General features: G+C 45.3%; 1 protein-coding gene across 3 annotated transcripts in view; it reads right to left on the minus strand.

Annotated features, from left to right (window-relative positions):
* kif3ca (kinesin family member 3Ca) overlaps positions 1 to 24,121 on the minus strand; it is a 376,933-nt gene that overhangs the window by 30,373 nt on the left and 322,439 nt on the right. For all 3 annotated transcript variants that reach the window (XM_085996947.1, XM_085996946.1, XM_085996948.1), the window contains 2 exons: positions 16,028 to 16,144; positions 13,416 to 13,518 (listed from right to left, as the gene is read on the minus strand). In XM_085996947.1, the coding sequence (XP_085853073.1) occupies positions 13,416 to 13,518; positions 16,028 to 16,144 (220 nt within the window). The remainder of the gene's footprint in view (positions 1 to 13,415; positions 13,519 to 16,027; positions 16,145 to 24,121) is intronic.

Below are 24,121 nucleotides of genomic sequence, written 5' to 3' on the forward strand. Positions count from 1 at the left end.
CGCCCGCCCCAAAGTAGCGCCCCGTTGCCGGAAATTCAGTGGCTTCGCCCTAAGAGGTTGGTGGAGTGCTAAGAGGCGTTCCACTAGTATCTTTAGGCGCTAAGCCGGCGGTGGAGAGCGCAACACCCGAGCTCGGGCGCAGCGCACGGCAGACACTCTGGTGCCAGTGAGCTCTTAAAGGGGAAGGGTGCATGTATTTTTTTCAAATGCAAAGTCTGGGAGGAGGAGGAGGAGGAGGAGGAGGAGGAGGAGGAGGAGGAGGAGGAGGAGGAGGAGGAGGAGGAGGAATAATAATAATAATAATTGGTGTATTGGTACCCGGAAACATAAATAGCCCGTTCAGAACAACACACAGCGTACTTCCACACAACACATGCAGAGTGCCTTTTGTACGAGTGCCCTTTAATTTGCGCTCCCCAGGGTGTGTTGCGTTCCATTTTACAAACGCTCTGGACGCCAGGCGCACAATGGGGCGGTCCGACTGAAGTTTGGATTCGGGGCGGCCAAAGGGCGTTGCACGAGGATGTGACGTCATTTTCTGCGCGCGCATCCGGGCGGCCGCTAAACTTTGCGCCGGCGCTAACGGGCAACTTAATTTGGGGCGGGGCGCAAACTGCGCTGCGCCCAGGCGCTACACGCATAGCGCCCGAAAATCACTTCTCTTAAGGCGCTAACTGCTGGCGCAAGCAACTGAAAATCTAGCCCCAAGCCTTCAGGCTTGTTTTTTTAATGCTCTTGGACCTATTAGAATTATTATTTACTGTGGCCATGTTTGATTTAAACCGTTGATTTCTCTGACTGCCACTTTTGTTTTTCTCCTTCCTATCTTTTGCTTTTATCCTTGTTTCCCTTTCCTCTGTCTCCCTGCTCAGGTTCCCAACCCCCTTCCATTTTAGTTTAAACCCTCCCCCACAGCACTAGCAAACAAACCCCCTTGGACATCGGTTCCAGCCCTGCCCAGGTGCAGACCGTCCGGTTTGAACTGGTCCCACTTCCCCCAGAACCGGTTCCAGGGTCCCAGGAACTTGAAACCCTCCCCCTGGCACCATTCCTCTAGCCACATATTCATCTGAAGTATCCTTCTATTTCTACTCTGACTAGCACGTGGCACTGGTAGCAATCCTGAGATTACTACCTTTGAGGTCCTGTTTTTTAATTTACCTCCTAACTGCCTATATTCCACTTTTAGGACCTCATCCCGCTTTTTACCTACATCGTTGGTGCCTATATGCACCACGACAACTGGCTGTTCACCCTCCCCTTCCAAGATGTTCTGCAGCCGCTCGGAGACATCCTTGACCCTTGCACCAGGGAGGCAACACACCATCCTGGAGTCTCGTTTGCGGCCGCAGAAACGCCTATCTATCCCCTTACAATTGAATCCCCTATTACTATAGCTCTACCACTCTTTTTCCTCCCATTCTGTGCAGCAGAGCCACCCCTGGTGCCAGGAAGTTGGCTGCTGCTGCCTTCCTCTGATAAGCCATCCCCCCCAACAGCACTCAAAGTGGTGTATCTGTTGGAGAGGGGGATGGCCACAGGGGACCCCTGCACTACTTGCCTGCACCTAGTACTCTGCCTGTTGGTCACCCGTTCCCTTTCTTCCTGTCCAACCTCTACCTGTGGTGTGTCCAACTCCCTAAACGTGCTATTCACGATGTCCCGAGCATCGTGAACGCTCCAGTATGCATCCAATCGCAGCTCCAGTGCCGCAATGCGGTCTGTCAGTAGCTGCAGCTGGGTGCACTTCCTGCACAGGTAGTTGTCAGGGACACAGGAAGTGTCCCTGAGTTCCCACATATCGCAGGAGGAGCAGATCACGGGGCCGGGCTGTCCTGCCATGATTTACCCTTTAATTAATTGAGTTTAAATTAAATCAATCAATCCCACTAATTACACTACAGTTAAATAGTTTTACCAACAGTCCCCGCTACACCAGAGAGACCTTAGAAACTAGAAACCAGAGTTAAAGTTTAATAGCGCCTTTAACATAGTAAAACGTCCCAAGGCGCTGCACAGGAGTATTTTAAGACAAAAAAAATTTGATACATAAGGATAAATTAGGACAGGTGACCAAAAGCTTGGTCAAAGAGGTAGGTTTTAAGGAGCATCTTAAAGGAGGAAAAAGAGGTAGTGAGGCAGAGAGGTTCAGGCAAGGAATTCCAGAGCTTAGGGCCTAGGCAACAGAAGGCTCGGCCAACAAAGGTTGAGCAATTATAATTAGGGATGCTCAAGAGGGCAGAATTAGAGGAGCGCAGATATCTTGGGGGGTTGTGGGCTGAAGGAGATTACACAGATAGGAAGGGGCGAGGCCATGGAGGTATTTTAAAACAAGGATGAGAATTTTGAAATCGAGGCGCTGCTTAACGTAATGTAGATCAGCAAGCACAGGGGTGATGGGCGAGCGGGACTTGGTGCAAGTTAGGACACGGGCAGCCGAGTTTTGGATGACCTCAAGTTTATGTAGGGTGGAATGTGGGAGGCCAGCCAGGAATGTGTTAGAATAGTCAAGTCTAGAGGTAACAAAGGCATGGATGAGGGTTTCAGCAGCGGATAAGCTGAGGCAAGGGTGGAGATGGGCGATGTTGCAGAAGTGGAAGTAGGCGGTCTTTGTTGTGCTGCGGATATGTGGTCGGAAGCTCATTTCAGGGTCAAATATGGCACCAAGGTTGCGAACAGTGTAGTTCAGCCTCAGACAGATGTTAGGGAGAGGGATGGAGTCAGTGTCTAGGGAATGGAGTTTGTGGTGGGGACCGAAAACAATGGCTTCGGTTTTTCCAATATTTAATTGGAGAAAATTTTTGCTCATCCAGAACTGTATGCCGGACAAGCAGTCTGACAATTTAGACACCGTGGAGGGGTCGAGAGAAGAAGTGGTGAGGTAGAGCTGGGTGTCGTCAGCGTACATGTGGAAACTGATGCTGTGTTTTCGGATGATATCGCCAAGGGGCAGGGCTTTTCTGGGGGTATAGGAACATTGGCGGGGGTACTGGGTTATGGATGTACTGGGGTGGCATCCTGAGGTGTGGGTGTTATATGAGTGGTCTCCCAAGGTGTAAGAGCACTGGGATGGGAGCTTGGAATGTGGGAGTAGCAGAGGGAAGTTCCGGGATCGGAGAGCATCTGAGAGCATTGAGGAGGTGGAACCTTGGGTTGGTGATGGGATGGGTGTTCAATGGACAGTGGGAAGAGGGCCCAAACAAGTGCCCGTCAATGTTCCTTCAAATTTTCTTTTGTGCATGGTCCCTTTAACTGGCTGCAAAATCCATTCAAATTTACGCGCATGTGCGACTTCTTCCATGTAAAAGCCAGTGAGTGACATGCACGGGACCTCCAGACCGCTGCGCGGGAACATTGGCGCCCGATGCAGCTTGCCGGATTAAGTCTGGCCAACATCAGGCTGCTTTGGCTGCCATCAAGGTACATGTGGGGTGGTCACGATCACGGTGAGAGCCGAGTCCTGGGCGGTTCCTGCTCCTCTGGGACTCATAAAAAATAATTTCACACTTACCTTGGCTGGACTTCATCAGCTCCATCAGCCATGGACACGCGGACCCCGATTTGTATATGGAAACAGGCAGGCGTTTTGTGTACACATCGGTAGGCCCCATTCAAAATGGTGCGGCTGCATCGTCAGCGTTAATGGAGCAGTTAGGCTACCAACCCCAATGTGAGGTAGTTACGTCCTGTTAACACCAGGCGTAGCAAGTGAAAATCGTCCCCCGAGAATGGGGGATGAATCCATAATCTTCTGACTCAGAGGCAAGTGGAAGTTGAATTAATTCCACTTCAGGTTCTGTAAGTGCCTTAATTTTCCAATCAATCTGGGCAGGATGGTTCTCACCGGTTACCTTATCCAATTCCAAATTTGATCCTTATGATGTAATTTGACTGAATCAAGGCACACGATAAAATTAAAATCAAGGGTGATCTCATTCTGCTTCACAACAAACACTGACAGCCTAACGAAGCAATATCCAAGATAAACAAACCCACACAATAGTTCCCGTTGATTTCAGTCACTTTCTACAGACGGCCTCGTCACGGTTACTGTTAAAATATACTACAAACAATTACAAGTCGCGGGTCCAAAAATCCACAGGCCTTCCAGTGCATTCCTGCCATAACTCAGACAAGAGTGCCGCAGAAAACCCACGAATCAGGCCAAGATGCAGATTTGCCAGGACCAAGCCTCTGGTGAGAGCACCTTTGGGACCTTATTAGAGGCGGAATTTCCATTCAGCTTAGACATCAGCCCCCATATCAAAGAGGGCATGGCAGGGGGAAGGGGCTTCCAGTCTGGGAGCTTCCTTGGCTCTGGCCTGGGTTCTGCCAGGGGTCCTGTATGCCTAGTGAACGCAGGCATTCTGAATTCCTCGCTGGTGGAAGTGGGATTTACCTGGGGCGGGGCGGGGGGTGTTCAGGTCTGGGTCTTGGCCTGGTCCCCAGAAGAAACTGTGAAGATTTACTGTAGCAGCTTGGTCTCCTTGCAAAGGGGACTGTTAGACCTTTAAAACTTTTTTTTCTGCCGGACTGCTGTGGTTGTCGCTAGCAGCTAGCTTCTGCTGCACTCCTTACCCCCTTTTTCTGATGGGCATGTGAGATGTGCCCATAGTGGCGTGGGCGCCTGCCAGTTTCATGCAAAACAGGGAAACCTCCCCTTGCCCCGAGATACGCCGTGGGGTCAAACATTGGAGATTTGAGCCTGCTGTGTCTTGTGGAATATACCGATAATGTAATATGTGAATCCATTTCTTCCCTGATGCGCCTTCTGAATTTCAGAGCACCAGTACAGAAACTTACCAGAAATAGAGGCCAATAGAATCCTTGCACTACATTAGGCAGTGTGAAATCGCAACTACACTTTTCCACAGGGTACAATAGTTAAAGTGGAGTCTTGAGTTACTGCAAATCAGTGCATCTGACAAGAATAAAATTCAGCCCCATAATTTTCTGTTTGGTTAGAAAGTACTGCACCAATTCGGAAAGATCTCCCCACAAAGCAAACTTATCGTGTGCCTAACCTGCGCAGTGCATGTTAATTTCACGGCCATCTCCTCAACCTCGCCATCACCCGTGGCATTGATCAATGATGAGGCTATCTTTGACCACTTCCTTTTATTCTTCACCACCCACATCCCTTTACCCTCCTTCAAACACACTTCCTTCTGCATCCGTCCCGGAAAAAGCTTACTGTTGTGTCTCCTTGTGTTCTTATTGCTATGTAATACAGACACTTTTAACTCATTTTAATTTACGACTTTTACTCAGTTGTATTCTTGCTTTTATGATGTTGCTGCCGCATGGTGCGGAGTGATACAAGATGTCCGACCTTGCATTGCGCACTGCCTTTTACAGTGTGCCACATAGCAATATAAATACACTAACCAAAGTAGTTCCATATAACGATGTAACAAGTAGTTCCATTTAACGATGTAATAATATAACGATGTAACATCCCTCTTTCTCAAAAAAATTAAAACATGAAATTTAATTTAATTAAAAAAATATTACATCTAAACTATTATTATCAAATACAAAGAATCGTGAGTTTTCTTTTCTTATTCGCGATATCGCTCAGGTGGTTGGATGTTGTCCCTCCATCTTGTGGATTTGGTGGTGACCACTCCTCTCTGCGGTGTTTTGGTGTGTTCCGCTCTTGTTGTTGTTGTTGCTGTCGCACTTGGAGTTGGAGTGTGCATGCTCGTGGTTGTTTGATTTGTGGCGCTTGTTTCTGCCATCGTACTGCTTGTGGTAGCTGGTGTTGTCAATGTTGCTGATGTTGTCTGCTGCTTAACCAGTTCAGGTGAAGGTCTGATGTGGAGTCTGTTCCGTCTGTATTGGTTACCAGGTTCGGTCTCTACGAAGTAGGATCTTGGAGTATCAGCTTTTCCAATGACCTTGGCTGGATTCCAGGTTTTCAACATCGGGTCTTGCACATGCACTAATTGCCCATTTAGCAATTCTGGTAGCATCTTTGCATGTTTGTCGTAATGTTTGCTTCCTACGACTTGTGCTTCTGCCAGCTTCTGTCTGAAGTCCTCCTGGTCCTGGGGAGGATGTATTTTTGCTGGTAGGGTAGTCTTAAACTTCCTCCCATTCAGCAATTCCGCAGGTGATTTCATGTCTGCTTTCAGTGGTGTTGATCTGAGTGATAGGAGGGCAAGGTCTCGGTCTTCCCCCATCTCACTACTTTTGATGAGAGTTCTCTTGACAGTCTGGATCTGTCTTTCGATGAACCCGTGTCCCCTTGGGAAATGTGGGGATGAGGTTACTATTTTGAACCCATACTTTTCTGCCAGAGCTCTGAATTCACTCGATGTGAACTGGGTTCCATTGTCACAGATTACCTTTTCCGGGATTCCTTGTTCAGCAAACAAGCTCTTTGCAATCCTGGTGGTAGTTGTGGCTCTCAGATCTTTCATCCTTCTCACAAAAGGAAACTTGGAATAGTAATCTGTCACTATGAGATACCATTCTTGATTGCACATGAAGAGATCTGCCCAACAGTGTGCCATGGTCTTGACGGTATTTCACTAGGTATCATCTCCTCTTTCTGTTGTGCATTTCTGTATTTCTGGCATATACCACATGCGGAAACCATCTGTTCGATATTTTTGTACATGCCTATCCAGTATACAGCTGATCTGGCTCTCAGCTTGCATTTCTCCATTCCCATGTGACCTTCATGTATTAGATGGAGAAGTTCTGTCTGCATCGTCTTTGGCACGATGATCCTCGATCCAGCAAGGAGAATACCGCCTTCTATTGCGATGTCGTCTCTAATTGTCCAGTATTGACGAATTGTCGCCTGTACCTGCTGGATTCTCTCCGGCCACCCCTGTATCACTTGTTGTGTGAGTAGTTGCAATTCCTCATCTTTGCTAGTCTCATCTCTGATTTGACTGAGCTTTGTAGGGGTAACACTCACTAGGTGGTGGATTTTTACTGTTAGACCCTCCACCTCGTGTTTCTCATATGGTGACAATCGAGACAACGCATCTGCTAGCACCATTTCCTTTCCTGGCTTATATCTAAGCGTGAAGTCGTAGCTTTGGAGCCTTAGAAGTAGTCTTTGCAGTCTTGCAGGTGCTTTGCACAGATTCTTCTTATAGATCTGTTCTAGCGGACGATGGTCACTCTCTATTGTAAACTGCCTTCCATACAGGTATGTATGGAATTTCTCGCATCCATACACTACTGCTAATAGTTCTCTTTCTATGTTGGCGTATCTCGTCTCAGCTGACGTCAAGGCCTTTGATACGAAAGCTATTGGCTTTCCTTCCTGCACAAGAGCTGCCCCTAGTCCTCTGGTAGAAGCGTCTACTTGTAGAGTGACTGGTTTTCTTCTGTCATAATATGACAGACTTGTTTCTTTGCACAACAGCTCTTTAAGTTGTTTGAAATTCCTTTCATGTGATTCAGACCACTGGTATTCGGCGTCTTCTTTCATTAGCTCTCTGAGATTTGTTGTATGTTCCGACATGTTTGGGATGAAAGAACTCATGTATTGGACCAAACCGAGGTAACTCCTCAGCTCTTTCTTATCTTTGGGTGGTTTCATTTCAGCAATCGCCGCAATCTTCTCAGGACTTGGCTTGACTCCCTCTGGTGTATAAATCATACTGAAGAATTGGCATTCCTTGACTTTAACTATGCACTTATCGGCATTTAACTTGATGCCAGCCTTCCTGGTACGCTCCATGGCCTCATGTAGGTGCATATCATGGTCTCTTTCATCTGCTCCATAGATCTGAATATCATCAGCTATTCCTAAAGCTTCTCCACAGCCTCTGTATGTCTCGTCTACTTTCTGTTGAAAGATATCTTGACTGACCTTTAACCTGAATGGTAGCCGCAGGAATTTGTAACGCCCAAATGGTGTGTTGAATGTTGTCAGTGTTGTTGATTCCTCATCCAACTTCACGTTCCAATATCCATTTCTGGCATCTAGTTTTGCGAAAACCTTGGCTCCTGCCAGTGATGGCGTAACCTCCTCTAGCATTGGGGTGGGATAGTGGTCCCTCTTTATTGCCTGGTTTAGATCTTTGGGGTCCAAACATATTCTGAGACGCCCGTTTAGCTTTTCTTGAACCACAATTGAGTTTACCCAGTCTGTGGGTTCAGTGACCTTTACGATCACTCCCTTTTCTTCCCTCTCCTTTAGCTCTCTTTCAAGCTTTGTCTTCAGCTCGATGGGTACTTTTCGTGGAGCATGGATAATGGGCTTTACCTCTGGATCGATGGTGATGTGGTATTGGAAATCTCCGAAACATCCCACTGCATCATCGAAACATTCCGGATACATATCTATCAAGTCTTTTTTACTCTTGATTTGTGGGCAATTCTCCAGCGGGGTGTTGCTGTCTATCCTCAGTGACGTTTCCGTCAGCTCGTGATTCACTGAGATCAATCTCAACTTCTCGCAGCTGTTTAATCCCAGGATCGCTGGCCCCTCAGTGTCGGTGACATAGAACATGCAGTTGATGTTCTTTCTTTTATGTGTCCCTTTGACAAAGGTTATTCCGAGTTGTTTAATCTCACTCCCCCCGTATGCTGTCAGCGTGACATTACTTGCCTTTAAACAACCATTTTTCGGGTAGCCATCTTCTCTCAAGTTTTCAGGAAAGATCTGCTGGTACAGTCTCAATGGGGGAATGTTGCTCTGAGCCCCTGTGTCCAGCTTCAACTTTAAGTTGATGGTTGTGGGCTGACCTTTGACCCTCTTTTCGATTTGGATGATGGTGTGCAATTCTCTCTTCGGAGTATTTTCCGCTCTGGACATCTCGTGAATCTGTACCTTTATGGTTTCGATGTTTAGTGTATTGTCATGACCATAATCATCATCATCCTGTTTATCCATGGCATGAATATTGTGTTTCTTTCTCTGGTTCTGCTGTCCACCTTTGTTTTTGATGTATGTTCCGTCTTTCTTCGTTCTACACCTCTTTTCCCAGTGGTTTAGTTTGCCACATGCATTGCAGCTTGTTCCATATGCTGGACATTTCCTCCTGTCTGTATAATCGTGCTGTCTTCCACAGTTTCTGCACATGTTTCTCCCGTTGTCATGTGCATGTCTTTGTGTGTTGTACTTTTCTCTCACTGTATCCACTCTGTTGTCTGTCTCAGAAGCCGTCCGCATGTCAGCCGTTTGAGAAATCAGCATTCTCATTTGCTGCTTCATGGCTTCATGAGCTCTCGCAATATCTATAGCCTCTGTTATTTCGAGCTTTTCCTTCCCTATCAGGGCTTTTTGTACCTCTGCATGCGCTGACCCCCATATCAGCTGGTCCACAAGCCTTTCCTCCATTTCCTTAAATGCACACTTGCTGGCTTCATTTCTCAGCCTTGTCAGGAAATTGTCAGCTGTTTCACCGGGTTCCTGTCTTAGACTCTGGAATTTGTATCTGTGTATACGGTGATTGGATTTAGGCTCTAGATGGTTGCTGAATTTCTCAAAGATTGTTGCAGGATTTTCCTTCTCCTCTTCAGTCAAACTCCAGCTATTATACAAATCTAGACCTTTTTCTCCTGTCCACAACAGAATGTAACTAACCTTTTCCTCGTTGGCAGTACCCTTCAGGAAGCTTTTGAATGTAAGGTCACATTTCTGACGAACTTGCGGAATGTCTCTACTATATCGTCGGCTTCCCAGTTCATGAGGGGTTGCATTTGCGCAGTCAGTGCCGCGGCAGCCGCCATCTTAGTTGCCCGTATGATTCACGCTCAATCACCGCAGACACCGGCACTCACGATCAGCTCATATATTCACTTTTCGTCTTATTCGTAGTTCGTATGGCACAAGTTGTACTCACTTATACCGCTGCCACCATGTTGTGTCTCCTTGTGTTCTTATTACTATGTAATATAGACACTTTTAACTCATTTTAATTTACGACTTTTACTCAGTTGTATTCTTGCTTTTATGATGTTGCTGCCGCATGGTGCGGAGTGATACAAGATGTCCGACCTTGCACTGTGCACTGCCTTTTACAGTGTGCCACATAGCAATATAAATACACTAACCAAAGTAGTTCCATATAACGATGTAACAAGTAGTTCCATTTAACGATGTAATAATATAACGATGTAACACTTACCCCCAAGTTGTTCACAAATTCACAAAGGTATTCTCAACTTCCACAAAGCTTAGTCTTTGGTCCTCCATTCACAACACCTCTGCAGCTGTTGATTAGCTAAAACACTCCCTCACCTCCACCTTTGACACCCATGTCCCAAGTAAAACTTTCACCATCTCCTATTTAGCAATTCCCCTTGATAAGGCCTCCATCTTTGCTCCCTCAAGTCCAAGGGGTGCAAGCTGAAGCACACCCTGTGCACAACTGGATTAACCATCCAGCACCAGATCTGGCTTGACCACATCAATCTCTACCAGGCCTTGCTCTCATCTTTCAAAATGGACCATAACTCTAGCATCATCCTGGGTTTCTTTCCTCCTCTACCAATCACCTCCTTAAAACCCCTCATCCACCCCATCATCTCTATCAAATAGTGCAAGCAGCTCTGTTTAGTTCTGTTCATCATTCTGCGGTGAGTGTTTCACCTCCTGACTCCCCAAAGCCTTTCCACCATCTACGAGGCACAAGTAAGGAGTGTGATGGAATACTCTCCACTTGCCTGGATGAGTGCAGCTCCAACAACACTCAAGAAGCTCGACACCATCCAGGACAAAGCAGCCCGCTTGATTGGCACCCCATCCACCACTTTAAACATTCACTCCCTCCACCACCAGCGTACCGTGGCTGCAGTGTGTAACATCTATAAGATGCACTGCAGCAACTCACCAAGGCTTCTTCGGCAGCACCTCCCAAACCCGCGACCTCTTCCACCTAGAAGGGCAAGGGCAGCAGGCGCATGGGAACACGATCACCTCCAAGTTCCCCTCCAATTCACACACCATCCTGACTTAGAAGTATATCGCCGATCCTTCATCGTCGCTGGGTCAAAATCCTGGCAGTCCCTCCCTAACAGCACTGTGGGTAACCTTCACCACATGGACAGCAGCGGTTCAAGAAGACGGCTCATCACCACCTTCTCAAGGGTAATTAGGGATGGGCAATAAATGCTGGCCTTGCCAGTGACGCCCACATCCCATAAACGAATAAAAAAAAAATTTGTTCAGTTGCCTCTGCTGCTTCCTCCCTTCTCATTGCCAAATAAGACAAACCTCCTAGTCCCGTCCCCACCTCTCTCAACTCCTTGTTTGACATCCAGTATTGCATGAGTCATAACTTCCTCCAACTAAACAATGGGAAGAGCAAAGCTATCACCTTCAGTCCCCGATACAAACTCCACCCCTCTCCATGGCCACTGTCTAAGGCTGAACCAGACTGCTCGCAATCTCAATGTTCTGTTCGACCCCGAGCTATGCTTCCTATGTATCCTCTCTATCACATGGACCGCATTCATAACATCAACTACCTCTACCCCCTCCCCTTCCTCAGCCCATCTGCCACTGTAACCCTCATTCATGCCTTTGTGACCTCCAGACTTGATTACTGCAATTCTCTTCTGGCTGACCTCCATTCTCTACCCTCCATGTCATGCTCACCGACCAAACCTGTTGTCACTGACCTACATTGGCTCCTAGTCCTCCAACAGGTAAAATTTTATATTCTCAATCTTGTCTTTAAATCTCTTTATGACCTTGTTTCTTACTATCTCTGTAACCACCTCCAGTCCTAATACCCTCCCCTCCATATTCTCCGTTCCTCGGCCTTGTGTATCCCCCACAATTGGCGCTGTGTCTTCAGCCACCTAGCTCCCACTCTCTGCAATAACTCCTTAAAACTCTCCACCCCTATCTCCCCCTTCAAAACTTCAAGAAGTTTTTTGTAACACTTCCTAATCTTTTCTCCTTTGACTCAGTGTCTATTTTCCTTACACCTCTGACGTGCTTTAGGTCGTTAAAGGCACTATATAAATGCAATTTCTTGTTAATCTACTCACACAGGTGGGATGGAAAGTGGCCACTTGTCTGTCACTTGCCTATGTGCTCGTCAACATCTCTAAACTACCTCTAGGCTTGCAAGACAAAGTGGTGCATAACATAAAGGAGCAGACCAGTACTGGAGGAGATCCCCCTCATTTTAAATCCCCTAGTCAGTATGAACAGGCCACGTAGAGAATGGAGGCATTCCGAAAGCTCAGGGCTCGTACCATACATTCTTTGTTATTCTTTCTTCACGCACTCACTCACACTTGTACATTGCAGCACTTTTGTTATGTAAGCTCTGCGTCAGGGATTGAATTTAAGCCACCATGTATGTTCTTCTCCTGTTTCTATCAATGCCCCCAAATAAACAGTAGCATGGCCCTGTAGCAGCCATCACCTCATAACACTCAGCAGCACTCACGCCATCTGTAGCAAATGCCAGCACAAATATATCCAGCCTGGGAGATTTATGTAGTAAGTTTGAAGTGTGTCCACCAGGTGAATAAAATATCACCAATGAATAGGAGCATGTGGCAGAGAAGCAGGAACCTGCCATTGGATGAACAGCATATGTCCTTCCTCAGCTGCAGAGCCTTGACATTCAAGCCACATGGGGCTCACATTTACAAGAGTGATGCTATCTGAATACCAACATATTCTGTAGCCATTAGAGTGCGCCAAGCACCTGCAAAGTCTGAAGGCAAATGTGGAAGAGTCTAGTTCCTGCACCTGTGCAATCAAACATGACTACTTAGCCGAACTGCAGTTCACAAAGGAGTATGTAGCAATTCCAGGGTAGGAACAAAAAACATTTTCATTAATAACTCTGTCTCTTAATATCAAGCATTGAAAACAAAAGTAGTCTGGTATATGGTGTGCAGGTATCATAAGCGCATTGTCAAGATTGTTGTTCACATAACTCACGATAACAAATGGCACACAGGGCGATCAAAGATGCGTTCGGAGGTCAACATTAGCAACTAGGTTAGTACTTCAGTTGGGGTGGGTGTAGAAGATAAGATACTCCATATCCAAAGCGCCAAGACATTATGAATGGAATATTTGTTGAAACAATTTACAGTAAAGTTGTTGTTGAAGGATAGAACATGTTGGTAATACTCCCTTTTATGACACAAGTTGATACCGGATGACCTATTTCTATTCCATCTTTGTTGGGTTGATAAATACTTTAATCTCTTTGAAGAGATTATATTTTGAAAGCCTGTGTGCAATATTAATATTGGTATTCTAACAAATGATGCTTTTATTTGTATTTTATGGCAACTGAAACCTATTAACATACATTGTGATTGTAAAATAGATTTTCCTCATAAAAAAATGATTTTGCAAGCATTCTTGTTTACCAGCTTCTAGAGAGACATGAATAAGGCTATTTCTATGCCACATATACTGGTCCCAGCAGCCCCATTAACCTCTTAGCACATGATTTATTACTTACCCGGTATCTGGGATGCATGCCCATTGCCATAGCAACTCTAGCATACTGACTGATTGGTCGCTTGTAGCCAACTGCAGACGTAGACCTTTTCTTCATTTGGTGACTGGTAAAAACAACAGAGATCATACAAGAGTAGAACAATAGAGGCAAATGACAGTTCTTAAAATTGCTCTGAAACCCTAAACCCCATGAATTTTAATGAAGATCTTTCAACATAAGGCTTTCAAAATATGATTGGCATTGTAACAAAAACCGTCAGATCTGAACTGATGGCATCTTTGCACTGCAAAGTTAACGCTGTTCTTTAATTTAATAAATAATTAAATAGATGAAACTGCATCAATAAACGCATGAAATGTTACTGTTAAAGCAAACAACATCAAAGCTCCTCGGTTCTGAAGAAGGACCTGAAACATTGGGGGGAATTTTTACTTCCTGACACGCTGGGAGCGAGGGGGTCTGGTAGCGCGCAGGAAACCCGGAAGTCTGGGTTACCCCGTATGCTGTGGAGATTTAACTCCACAGCGTGCGTCTTCTGTTATTGACAGGTTCCCCGCCCAGATGTCAGCCTAATCGACAGGCTTGGCTTCCAGTCGGGTGGACAGCACTCCAGAGGAGGCTGCAGGACCAGGTAGGTTCAATCCCCGACCCCGGTGGGGGTGGGTCCGATCTCAAGGAGGGTCTGATCCCTGATCCCAAGCGGGGTGTCCAATCCCAAGGGGGTCCAATCCCCGACCGCCAGGGGGTGGGGTCTGATGGGGGAGCAGAGGGAGCTTGGGGGGCCGGGAGGTAGCATTCCTGCTCACCTTGGCTGATAAGGAGTGCTCCCTGAGACTGTCCTCGTCTTGCTGCAGCTGCCGGCTTTTCCGAGGTCCAGGAAACTCAGCCGGCCACTGTAAAACCTGCACAGCAGATTAAATCCGAGGCTTCCAACCTACTTAACATATTTAAAATGCCAACCCAGCTCCTGGGAGCAGGTTGGCTGCCCGCCCCTTGTCCCGCCTCGGGTAAAACCCGGAAGTCAGCGGATTGGAGCCGGCTTCCCAACATGCCTCGAATATTTGGCCATTTGACCCCCCCACTCCTACCCACTCACCCATGTTACAATTCCCCGCATTAACTTGTTTGTTGGAGAACTGTTCTGGACTGATGGACCATTTTATATGCAGATAGCACCCTCTGGTGGTGGTTATGTGTTAGCAGTGTTTGTGTGCCACAGAGGTCATTTGACCTTTCTACCTTTCTTCCTGTGTGAGAGGTCATTTGACCTTTCTACCTTTCTTCCTGTGTGACCCAGGAAGTAGAATTCCAGGAAGTAGAATTCCAGGAAGAACCTGGCTTGAGTAATGGAGAATTCCATGAGGGATTCACAATCCAATGTAATCTGATCTTCTATGTTAGGCCAAGCGCAATATCTGTGAGTATCTTTGTTTGTTAGCATAATAGCAACGTTGTCAGAGTAGCATTTCGATAACACTATGTTTACAAAAGGTTAATATTTGATAGTTACAGAAGTTATTCCAAATGTTAGTTAGTTATACAATTAGTCTATTCTACTGTTGTAAATATGTTTATATCTTATGTAATATCGAATGTATAGTACTCAGTTTATGTACAAAACATACTTTGTCTTTGTTTACAGTTTCACAAATTTGTTCAAGTAAAGCTTCAAACAGCAAACGGCTTCACGAGGAATTATTTTGAATAAGTGTTTAACTTGCTGGATAACTAGATAGGAGCACCTCTAGCGAGGCCAGTACAAGAACTGTGCGCAATTTTGGGCTCCATACAATAGGAGGGATATTGAGGCAGCCAAGAAGCTATAGCGCTGATTCACTCAGATGCTGCCTGGTACGAGGAGATACAAATGCAAAGAAATACCTGAAAAATTGGGACTGTTTTTGTTAGAATAAAGGAATTATGGGTGAGATTTGATTGAGGTGTTTAAAATTATGAAGGGATGGGACAGGATAGATCGAAACAAACTGTTTCCAGTGGTTGAAGGATCATAGAAGAGCTTTAGGACAGACAGCAGGAGAAATCGCTTTACATAGAGGGTTGTGAGGCTGTGGAATTCACTAGTTGAGTTAGTAATTGAAGTGGAGACCATATCAACATTTAAGACTAGGTTACATAGGTGCTTGAAGGAATGAGGGATACGGGGTTGCGGGAACAGGGTGGGAAAATGGGAGTAGGACTTTTGCTCATGTGAACGATAAACACGAGCATCGACTGGTTTGGTCGAAGACCCAGTTACGTATTGTAATTTCTGTATAATTCTATGTAACACAAATACGGGGAATAATTTTTCTACTTAGCACTTCTAGCAAGGAGGCTTGCCTGGTGTTGGCACATATTGGAACATTGGGAGCATGTTGTGCCTGAATCGAACATGTGCTCCCAGCATGAAAGGTTCCCCTCCAGGAGTGTGAAGTTGGAAAAATTATCCCCAAGTTCTCAAAACTTAAGTTACAATTAAGGTTAAGGAAATCATCTACTCTGCTGGAAGTTAGGAATTTGCTTTCCTTTCTTACTTCAACATTCCCCTAATTCAGAATGTTTTTTTAACTTAAAGAGGACATGTTCTGCGACATGAACCACATCACACTTACTTTTCAGCAGGCACCAGAGGCAGGAATTTCCACTGATCCTCCTCACAGTCAAAACACAGCCGGTTCATGATCTTGTTTTTCTCTTCAGGTGGAATAAAATTTTCAATAATCAGGTACCTGAATAAGACAAAGACATGCGATGAGCTGAAGGAAGTTTTGAATTTTGCCCCCTTATGTTGTACAGGTTGTTTCCCCTGGCTGGAGTGTCTAGAGCTCGGGGGCACAGTCTCAGGATAAGGGGAAGGCCATTTAAGACTGAGATGAGGAGGAATTCCTTCACTCAGAGGGTTGCGAATCTTTGGAATTCTCTGCCCCAGAGGGCTGTTGATGCTGAGTCTTTGAGTATATTCAAGGTTGAGATGGATAGATTTTTGGACTCCATGGGAATCAAGGGATATGGAGATCGGGTGGGAAAGTGGAGTTGAGGTCGCTGATCAGCCATGATCTTATTGAATGGCGGAGCAGGCTCGAGGGGCTGTATGGACTACTCCTGCTCCTATTTCTTATTTTCATAGCATCAAACCTTGGGACAATTTTTATTGCATTAATCATGGGGTGCAGTAGAGTACTGATAAAGTACTGATTACAGAGACAAAGGATAAATTACAAAATATTTCAGCAAATACGTCAGCAAGACTTGCAATATGGATCAAAAATAAATGCGAAGAAGACAAAGGTAAACCACAAAGAAAGAGGACCCCCATAACCTGACCTTGGAGTGAATAAAATGGACATAGAGCAAGCCAATACAATTGTTTACTTCAACAGTTTAATAACATCAGATGGCTGAAGCAACGAAGAAGTTAAACAGAGAATAACAATTGTAAAAGAGACATTTAACAGCATGAAAGTGTTTCTGTGCAGTCATAAAATTAAGCTGGTGATAAGAAGTAGAATGATTAAGTGTTATATGTGCTCAACAGCATGATACAGATGTGAAAACTGGACCTTGAATCCAGAAGTAAGAAGAAGACTTGAGGCATTTGAATGATGATGCTACAGACACAGATTGAAAATTAGTTGGGACAAGAAGAAGGAGAAGATCCTTGAGCTAGAAGAAAAGAAAGAAATATGACACTGAGGGGCACATCATTCAGGAGGCACAAGGAAAGTTGTTGGAGTTGTTAGTATCTGGAAAAGATGGCGGTAATAGGTCAAGAGGCAGGAAACAAAAAAACAGTGGCTAGATCACAAAATAAATACTAATCAGTATGGCCTTTCAGCATTTTTGTTCATCCATTCAGACAGACCCCAGGGTCCCCACTGCACCATCCAACTGTTTCTAAAATAATTCTAGCTTTTTTGTCCCTACTTGGAAATCTGTTAGATCCGTGTATCTTAATGTTGTGTCCTTCAATAATCAGAAAACAGACTGCAGGGAACGATCAACAGGTGTTTACTGAATGAGGGTACAAACTGCAACTGACTGTACAGATCACTACTCAGGGTTTATATACAGGTGTGGTCACTGCCGGTACTACAGGATACAGGAGCTGTAAAAAGTAGTTCTCCCCCTTAAAGGTACATACATTACAATTCCTCCCCTTTTAGATTAACAGTACCATAACACTCATTTAACAATGAAATATCAAACTAATTACAATTAACACTTTTAACATGCAACATTAACTGAAAATAGTCTATTTATAAATTCAGTCTTTGGGGAGGGTTCCTGATTCTTTCTGGATAACGCCTTTCCCGAGTGTCTCGCTCTTGGTGCGGAGGCATTTGTGCCATATTCTTGCGGTCTCCGTTGTATCTCTGCAGCGCCCCGTGCTGCTGCTTCGTGTGATACTGCAATGCTGAAAGCCTTGTCCAGCGTAAGATCCTTTTCTGATAGAAGCCGTTTCTGGGTTCCTTCACTTTGAAGCCCACACACAAACTTATCCCTTAAAGTATCTGCTAGTCCCGTTCCAAACTGGCTGTGTTTCGATAGCTTGCGCAGTTCCGTTAAATACTCAGCATTACTTTCATCTTTATGCTGGTTCCTTTTGTGAAACTTAAATCTTTCTGCTATCAGCAGCGGTGTGGGGTTTAAGTGGTCCTGTAGGATTGACACTGTGTTTTCAAAATCCTTTTCTACTGGCTTCTCTGAGGTTACTAGGTTTCGTAGTAAGCCATATGTTTTTGCACCCATTGAATTCAACAATACCAGCGCTTTCTTGTCATCTGGCACTTCATTCGCCTTGCAGTATACTTCTATGCGTTCGACATATGTCGTCCAATCTTCGATTTCATTGTCGAACGCTGTGATACTGCCACTCTTCGGCATTTTTGGGTGTGGTTAGACTGGCTTAAAATGGCATCTCCCGCGCATTCCTTTCTTCCCTGCTGCGGCTTAAAATGGCGTCTCCCGCGGTTTCCTTTCTTCCCCGCTGCGGATTAAAATGGCTTCTCCCGCGCTGCTGCCAACGCCGCTCTCAGCGGTCCTCGTGGCAAATGGCGACGCCCTGTGGGTTTCGTGCGCTGCTGCCAATGCCGCTCTCTGCGGTCCTCGTGGCAATGGCAGCGCCTCGCGTTTTCCTGCGCGCCTCTCTCCCCCGTTGACGCTGCTCGGCCCTTGAACACCGGCTGCGCTTTGCTCTCTCTCGTCTCTCTCCCCATTGACGCCGCTCGGTCCTGAACACCAGCTGCGCCCTGTGCGCTCTGCCCTCTCTCTCTCCCTCGTCGACGCTGCTCGGCCTTTTTCTGTGCCGCTCGGTCGGCTCTAGCCGCCGCTGTCCGGGAAGGGTCTGCGCAGTACCTGTTGCCAGCCCGTTTCGCTGGACCACCGTGACTGGAAAGCCAAGCCTGGCTCTCGACAGCCTCCCCTGCGATGCTCAAATCTCTGCTGGACGACTGGGCGGTTGCCCGTGGTCGATGCCCGTGTTTCTGGACTCGACCTCCTTCCACTGTTCTCCGGGAGCGAATCCCTGGGAGGTGATGCAGAGTTGCAGGTAGGTTTGAATCTGCGTCGTCGCCAATGTTAGATCCGTGTATCTTAATGTTGTGTCCTTCAATAATCAGACAACAGACTGCAGGGAACGATCAACAGGTGTTTACTAAATGAGGGTTCAAACTGCAACTGACTGTACAGATCACTACTCAGGGTTTATATACAGGTGTGGTCACTGCCGGTACTACAGGATACAGGAGCTGTAAAAAGTAGTTCTCCCCCTTAAAGGTACATACATTACAAAATCCATTCCATGTGTTAATAACTTTTTGTGTCAGAGAGCTTCCTGACATAAGTCCTAAATTTGCCTTTCACCAATTTGATCTCATGTATCTTTGCTCTACTCTTGCAATTTAGTTTGAAGTAACTGTCTGGAGTTATCTTTCCATACCATTTATTACCTTATGTCCCTCTATAAGATCAACTCTCAGATGTCTCCTTTCAAAGTTGAAAAGTTCAAATTTCTCCAGTCTTTCCTTATACGTCTGACACAAAGGGGATCAGGTTTCTGGCTCTTTTCTGTACTGCCTCCAAATCTTAAAAATCTTCCTTGTGTCCTGGTGACCAGAATTGGAAACAGTACTCAAGGTATGTCTGACCAGCGCACTACAGTTTGAGCATGACTTCTTCTGAACTGTACTCTACTCTTCTAGCAATGCACTTCAGCATTTGATTAGCTTTGTGGCTCGCTGCTCTGTCGTGGTTGAACATGTCAAGCGTTGAATCTACTAGGACCCCTGACTCTCTTTTGCTATTTCAACACATTCATGAAGTACACACTGCTCATTTTCTATTCGCCTATGTGCAGTACCATACGCTCACCTGTATTGAATTTCATCTGTCATTTTCCACCCAATTACATATTTTGTCTTTTCCAAGTTGCCTCTTCAGGATCTGCCCCTCCTAGTTGGGTTCATCTACAAACTTGACCAATCTGCATTGAATTTCTGAATTCCAGTTATTGATGTAAATTAGAAACAGTAGTGGTCCCAATACTGATCCCTGAGGCACCCCACTCAACACCTCTCCACTTTCTGACAGATTCCTTGAACTAGTATTAACACCTGCAGACAATTTATTATCCTTTTCTAAGGTGTTGCCACTGCACTGAGCTTAACCAGTAACCTTTTGTGTGTAATTGTGTCAAATGTTTTTTTCAACATCTAGGTACACTGCATCGAAGGGCTTACCTCAATCCACTTGGGACGACACTTTCTCAAAAAAGTCAAGGAGGTGGGTCAGGTAAGATCTTCGCTTTCTGAATTCATGTTGACTATTGTTTATTAGGTTATTATTGTACAGATAATCCTCAAGTTTACTCCTGATATTCAATTCCATTATTTTACATGATAGTGTTATAAAATTAATAGATCTGTAGTTGCCTGCATCTGTTTTGCCGCTCTTTGAAAATGGGAACCATGTTCGCCTATTTTCAACCAACTGATACCTCTCCCAGTGTCCAACGACTCCCTCCTAATGACCGTCACTGCCTCTCAAATCTCCTCCCGTCTTTCTTACTCCTCTGTGATATGTATCACCTATCCCTGTGATTTATTTGTTTTTGAATCTTATTAGCCTGTCTATGACTTCCATTTAATTTATATGAAAGTTACTGGGGCATAAATTCAACATCATTGCGCCCATTCTATGGGTATAAAATGGGTGCAATGATGACAAATTTAGCAGCTCGGTGTTTTATACAAGAATTGGACTGTTGATGCCTCTCATCCTGAACATGTTGATTATAATATGTTTCTTGTGCACTTAGTTATACAAGGAGCTCAGAAGTGGAGCCGAGAACTAAAACACTTATTATTCTGTCCAGAATGCAATATTCTAGTGGAGATTGCAAGCACAGTGAAAATGACTCTCAATTCACTTAGCTATGATTTATGGCTTCAAATACTAGTGTAAGCTGACATTTGAAACTGCGAATCATAAGTATAATGGGTTTACCAAGTTCTTCACAGAGGTCCGAAGTGGGATCATTTGTAGAAAACACCATCATTTAACAATAACTTGGAGGGAATTTATGTTTTCATTAACAAAAAGCTTATTGCACCAATGACTTAAACCCTAATTTTAACTGTCGGCCGGAAGTCATGCGGGCTGCGGTAGACAGCAAATGGTCTGGCCCTCCACAGCACGAGGCCCACGAGATTCTAACGCCCAAGCCTCATCTGCATAGGTCCGGTCAGTCTCCCTCCTGAACCCAGCGGCGAGTGGACAGGAGCGGGATTTTGGGCGGCATGAGACCACCGCTGGGGACCCAGAGAAATGGTCCCAGTCAGGTAGGGCATCATGGTTAAGATGGCGAGAAGGCAACGGGATTAGTGCAAGTAAGTGAGTTTCAACTGCCCACCTGCCTGGCTTTTGCCAGGTGGGTAGGGTTAAAATCGGCTCCGTGGTTTAAATTTGTGGGTGATTTAAATGTGTGAGGTTAGAGAGGGCTGAGTCTGTGGGCAGAATTCGTACTGTTATTAGCACTGATGATAGCCAGACACTACAGTGGTCTTTAATGCCAAGACACAAAAGTGATATCCTATTCACTGGACTGAATACACTACTGTATAGTGTTTGTATTTCCTTGTGCAAATAGAGATGTGGATGATTTTTCAGTATAATTATGGCATCCGTGACTAAAACCCAGTTCAACCCAGAACTACCTGCAGACACGACGGGTGTGTCCTGGGCCATTCCCCCAGTATGTAGAAAATGCAAGGCCTGGTACCAAATGATGCTCCATGCCTGAAGTGATGATAGAATATACTTGATAGAATATGCTTTAATGTGACAGCATTGCTGCTCAACATCCCCCACAGATTACAATGGTGGCATAAGGAATTAGTGAATTCTTCTGGGGTTAGTTTAATCCCAGAACTGCCCTGTCACGGCCGAGTCCTTCTAAATCCTCTTTCACTACAGTAATAACTTCAGGAGTGGCAAAGACATGTCACTGTGCCACCAATTCAATGACCTTAATCACACAGTTGGCGCTAAGCTCGTAAGATAGCGAACTTTTGAACAAAAGAAATGCAATGACAACTGTCCCAATGGAATGGCTTTTATTACTGTCGCTGCACCAGGGCAATTGTTATAAAACAACACTTTAGGACTAGAATTCTTACATGAATTCAATTTTTTATAGTCAGTTTGGGATGATCTTATTTACAACATGAAATTCTAATAACTTTAAATTAATCATTTTAGGCACATGTTACATCACAACTGGTTACAAAAAAGAAACTAGATAAACAGATCTTTGCACTTTCTGAGACGTGAAAGGGGTCAACAGCACCATAAAAACAAATGGCTATACAGTCTTTAAGGAGGGAATTTTAACCCCCAAAAATGGGCGGGTTTGGTCGGGTGGAATGTTAAAATGTTAAAAATCTGAATCCCGGCCCCAACCTGCATCCAACCCGCCTACTTTCGGTTTTAACGGAGGCGGGATGGGGGCGGACAACCAACCCGCTTGCAGGAGGCGGGTTGGCAATTTAAATATCATGATGAGGCTGCATGCCTCATATTTATCCACCATTTTAAATTTAACCCTGGACAGCCAGGTTTCCCAGGCCTCGGGAACCCTGACGGCTAAAGGGAGGCGAGGACTGCTGGATCCAGGTGGCGAGTGCCTTTCCACTTACCTGCTGGATCCAGCTTACCTGCTTCACCAATCCTCCATGATCATACACCCACCCAACCCTTCCGATCTCACCCCCCCGATCCTTCCGATCTCCCCCCTGCTCTGGCCTCCGATCTTCCTTGTGGCCTCCCCGATGTTGCTTGCGAACTCCAATCTTCCTCCCACTCTCCCGTCCTCCTCGATCTCCCCCGGCTCAGGACTCTGATCTTCCCCCCACTAACCCTGGCCTCCCCAATCCCTCCCTTCCTCCTCTCTGCTCCCAGGCTGCAGCCTGGTGCCGAAGACCTACCCCGCCTGACAGCCAGCCAGCTTCTTTATTTGGCTGGCTGTGGCTGGGAAATGGAGACAAAAAATGCTAACCAGGTCCTGCCGTTAAAATCAGCAGGGCCTGAGGGAAACCCGTTCTTCCAGGTTTCCCGACCTCAATCCAGCCCCCCCACTCCCTCCCCGTCTCCGAGTTAATATCCAGCCCCAAGTGTGTGCTGTATGCTGCGAGTGAATGCATATTCTATGGCTAAGTACATATCTATTACTGTACTTTATAATACTCAGAAGTTTATGGAAAATCAGATAACTGGCAGAGATTGACCACTGTTTAAAGGATTAATATAACCAAATCTTCTGCAAAGAATCACTTGGGTTCCTGTTCATTTGGCTCCCTTAATTAGATGAGCTATTAACCAGGGCCTGTTCCTTATATTCGGCAAGCCTTATTATTCAAGCCTAACTACATAAATATTAGTATTTAATTAGTAAACAAAATTAGAGCCAAGTATATTTTTCTTATAAGAGTTTCTTTCAATTAAGAGGTTTCCATGCTCATAACAAGGCTGATGATATCCAATTTAAATTTTTAAATATTTTTACAAATAAATATTGTAATACTCTCCTAGTGGCTCAGTTGTTAGTTGCAGTGCTTAGTGTGGAGCTGAGCTATACAAACCAGGGAGGTCCCAGGTTTGATCTCCAGTTGAATTCGCTGATCTCAGTTTGGGTGATGGGATGGGTGCTACATACAATTGTGCTCAGTGTCCTAGGCTGGGAGGGAGAGGAGAAAAGGGTGGTAAACTAGGAAGTTTTTCCTTTTAAACATACAAGTCTGACGCTGAGTGAAATCTGAATCAGTTATCACTTACCAGTATGGATAATCTGGGGCCAAGTATGTGTATATCACCAAATAGCTCTCAGTTGATTTTACTAGAATGGTTCCAGGGATGAGGGATTAGAGTTACGTTGATAGACTAGAGAAGCTGGGGTTGTTCTCTTTAGAGCAGAGAAGGCTAAGAGGAGATTTGATAGAGGTGTTTAAAATCATGAAGGGGTAAAGAGAAATTGTTTCTAATGGCTGAAGGGTCGATAACAAGAGGGCACAGATTTAAGGTGATTGGCAAAAGAACCAGTGGCGACATGAGGGGAAACTATTTTACGCAATGAATGGTTAGGATTTGGAATGCACTGCCTGAAAGGGTGGTGGATACGGAATCAATAGTAGCCTTCAAAGGGGTATTAGATA

The sequence above is a fragment of the Somniosus microcephalus genome, chromosome 9 (assembly GCF_052327205.1).
Source record: "Somniosus microcephalus isolate GS21.2 chromosome 9, FLI_Smic_1.0, whole genome shotgun sequence".
NCBI lineage: Eukaryota > Metazoa > Chordata > Chondrichthyes > Squaliformes > Somniosidae > Somniosus > Somniosus microcephalus.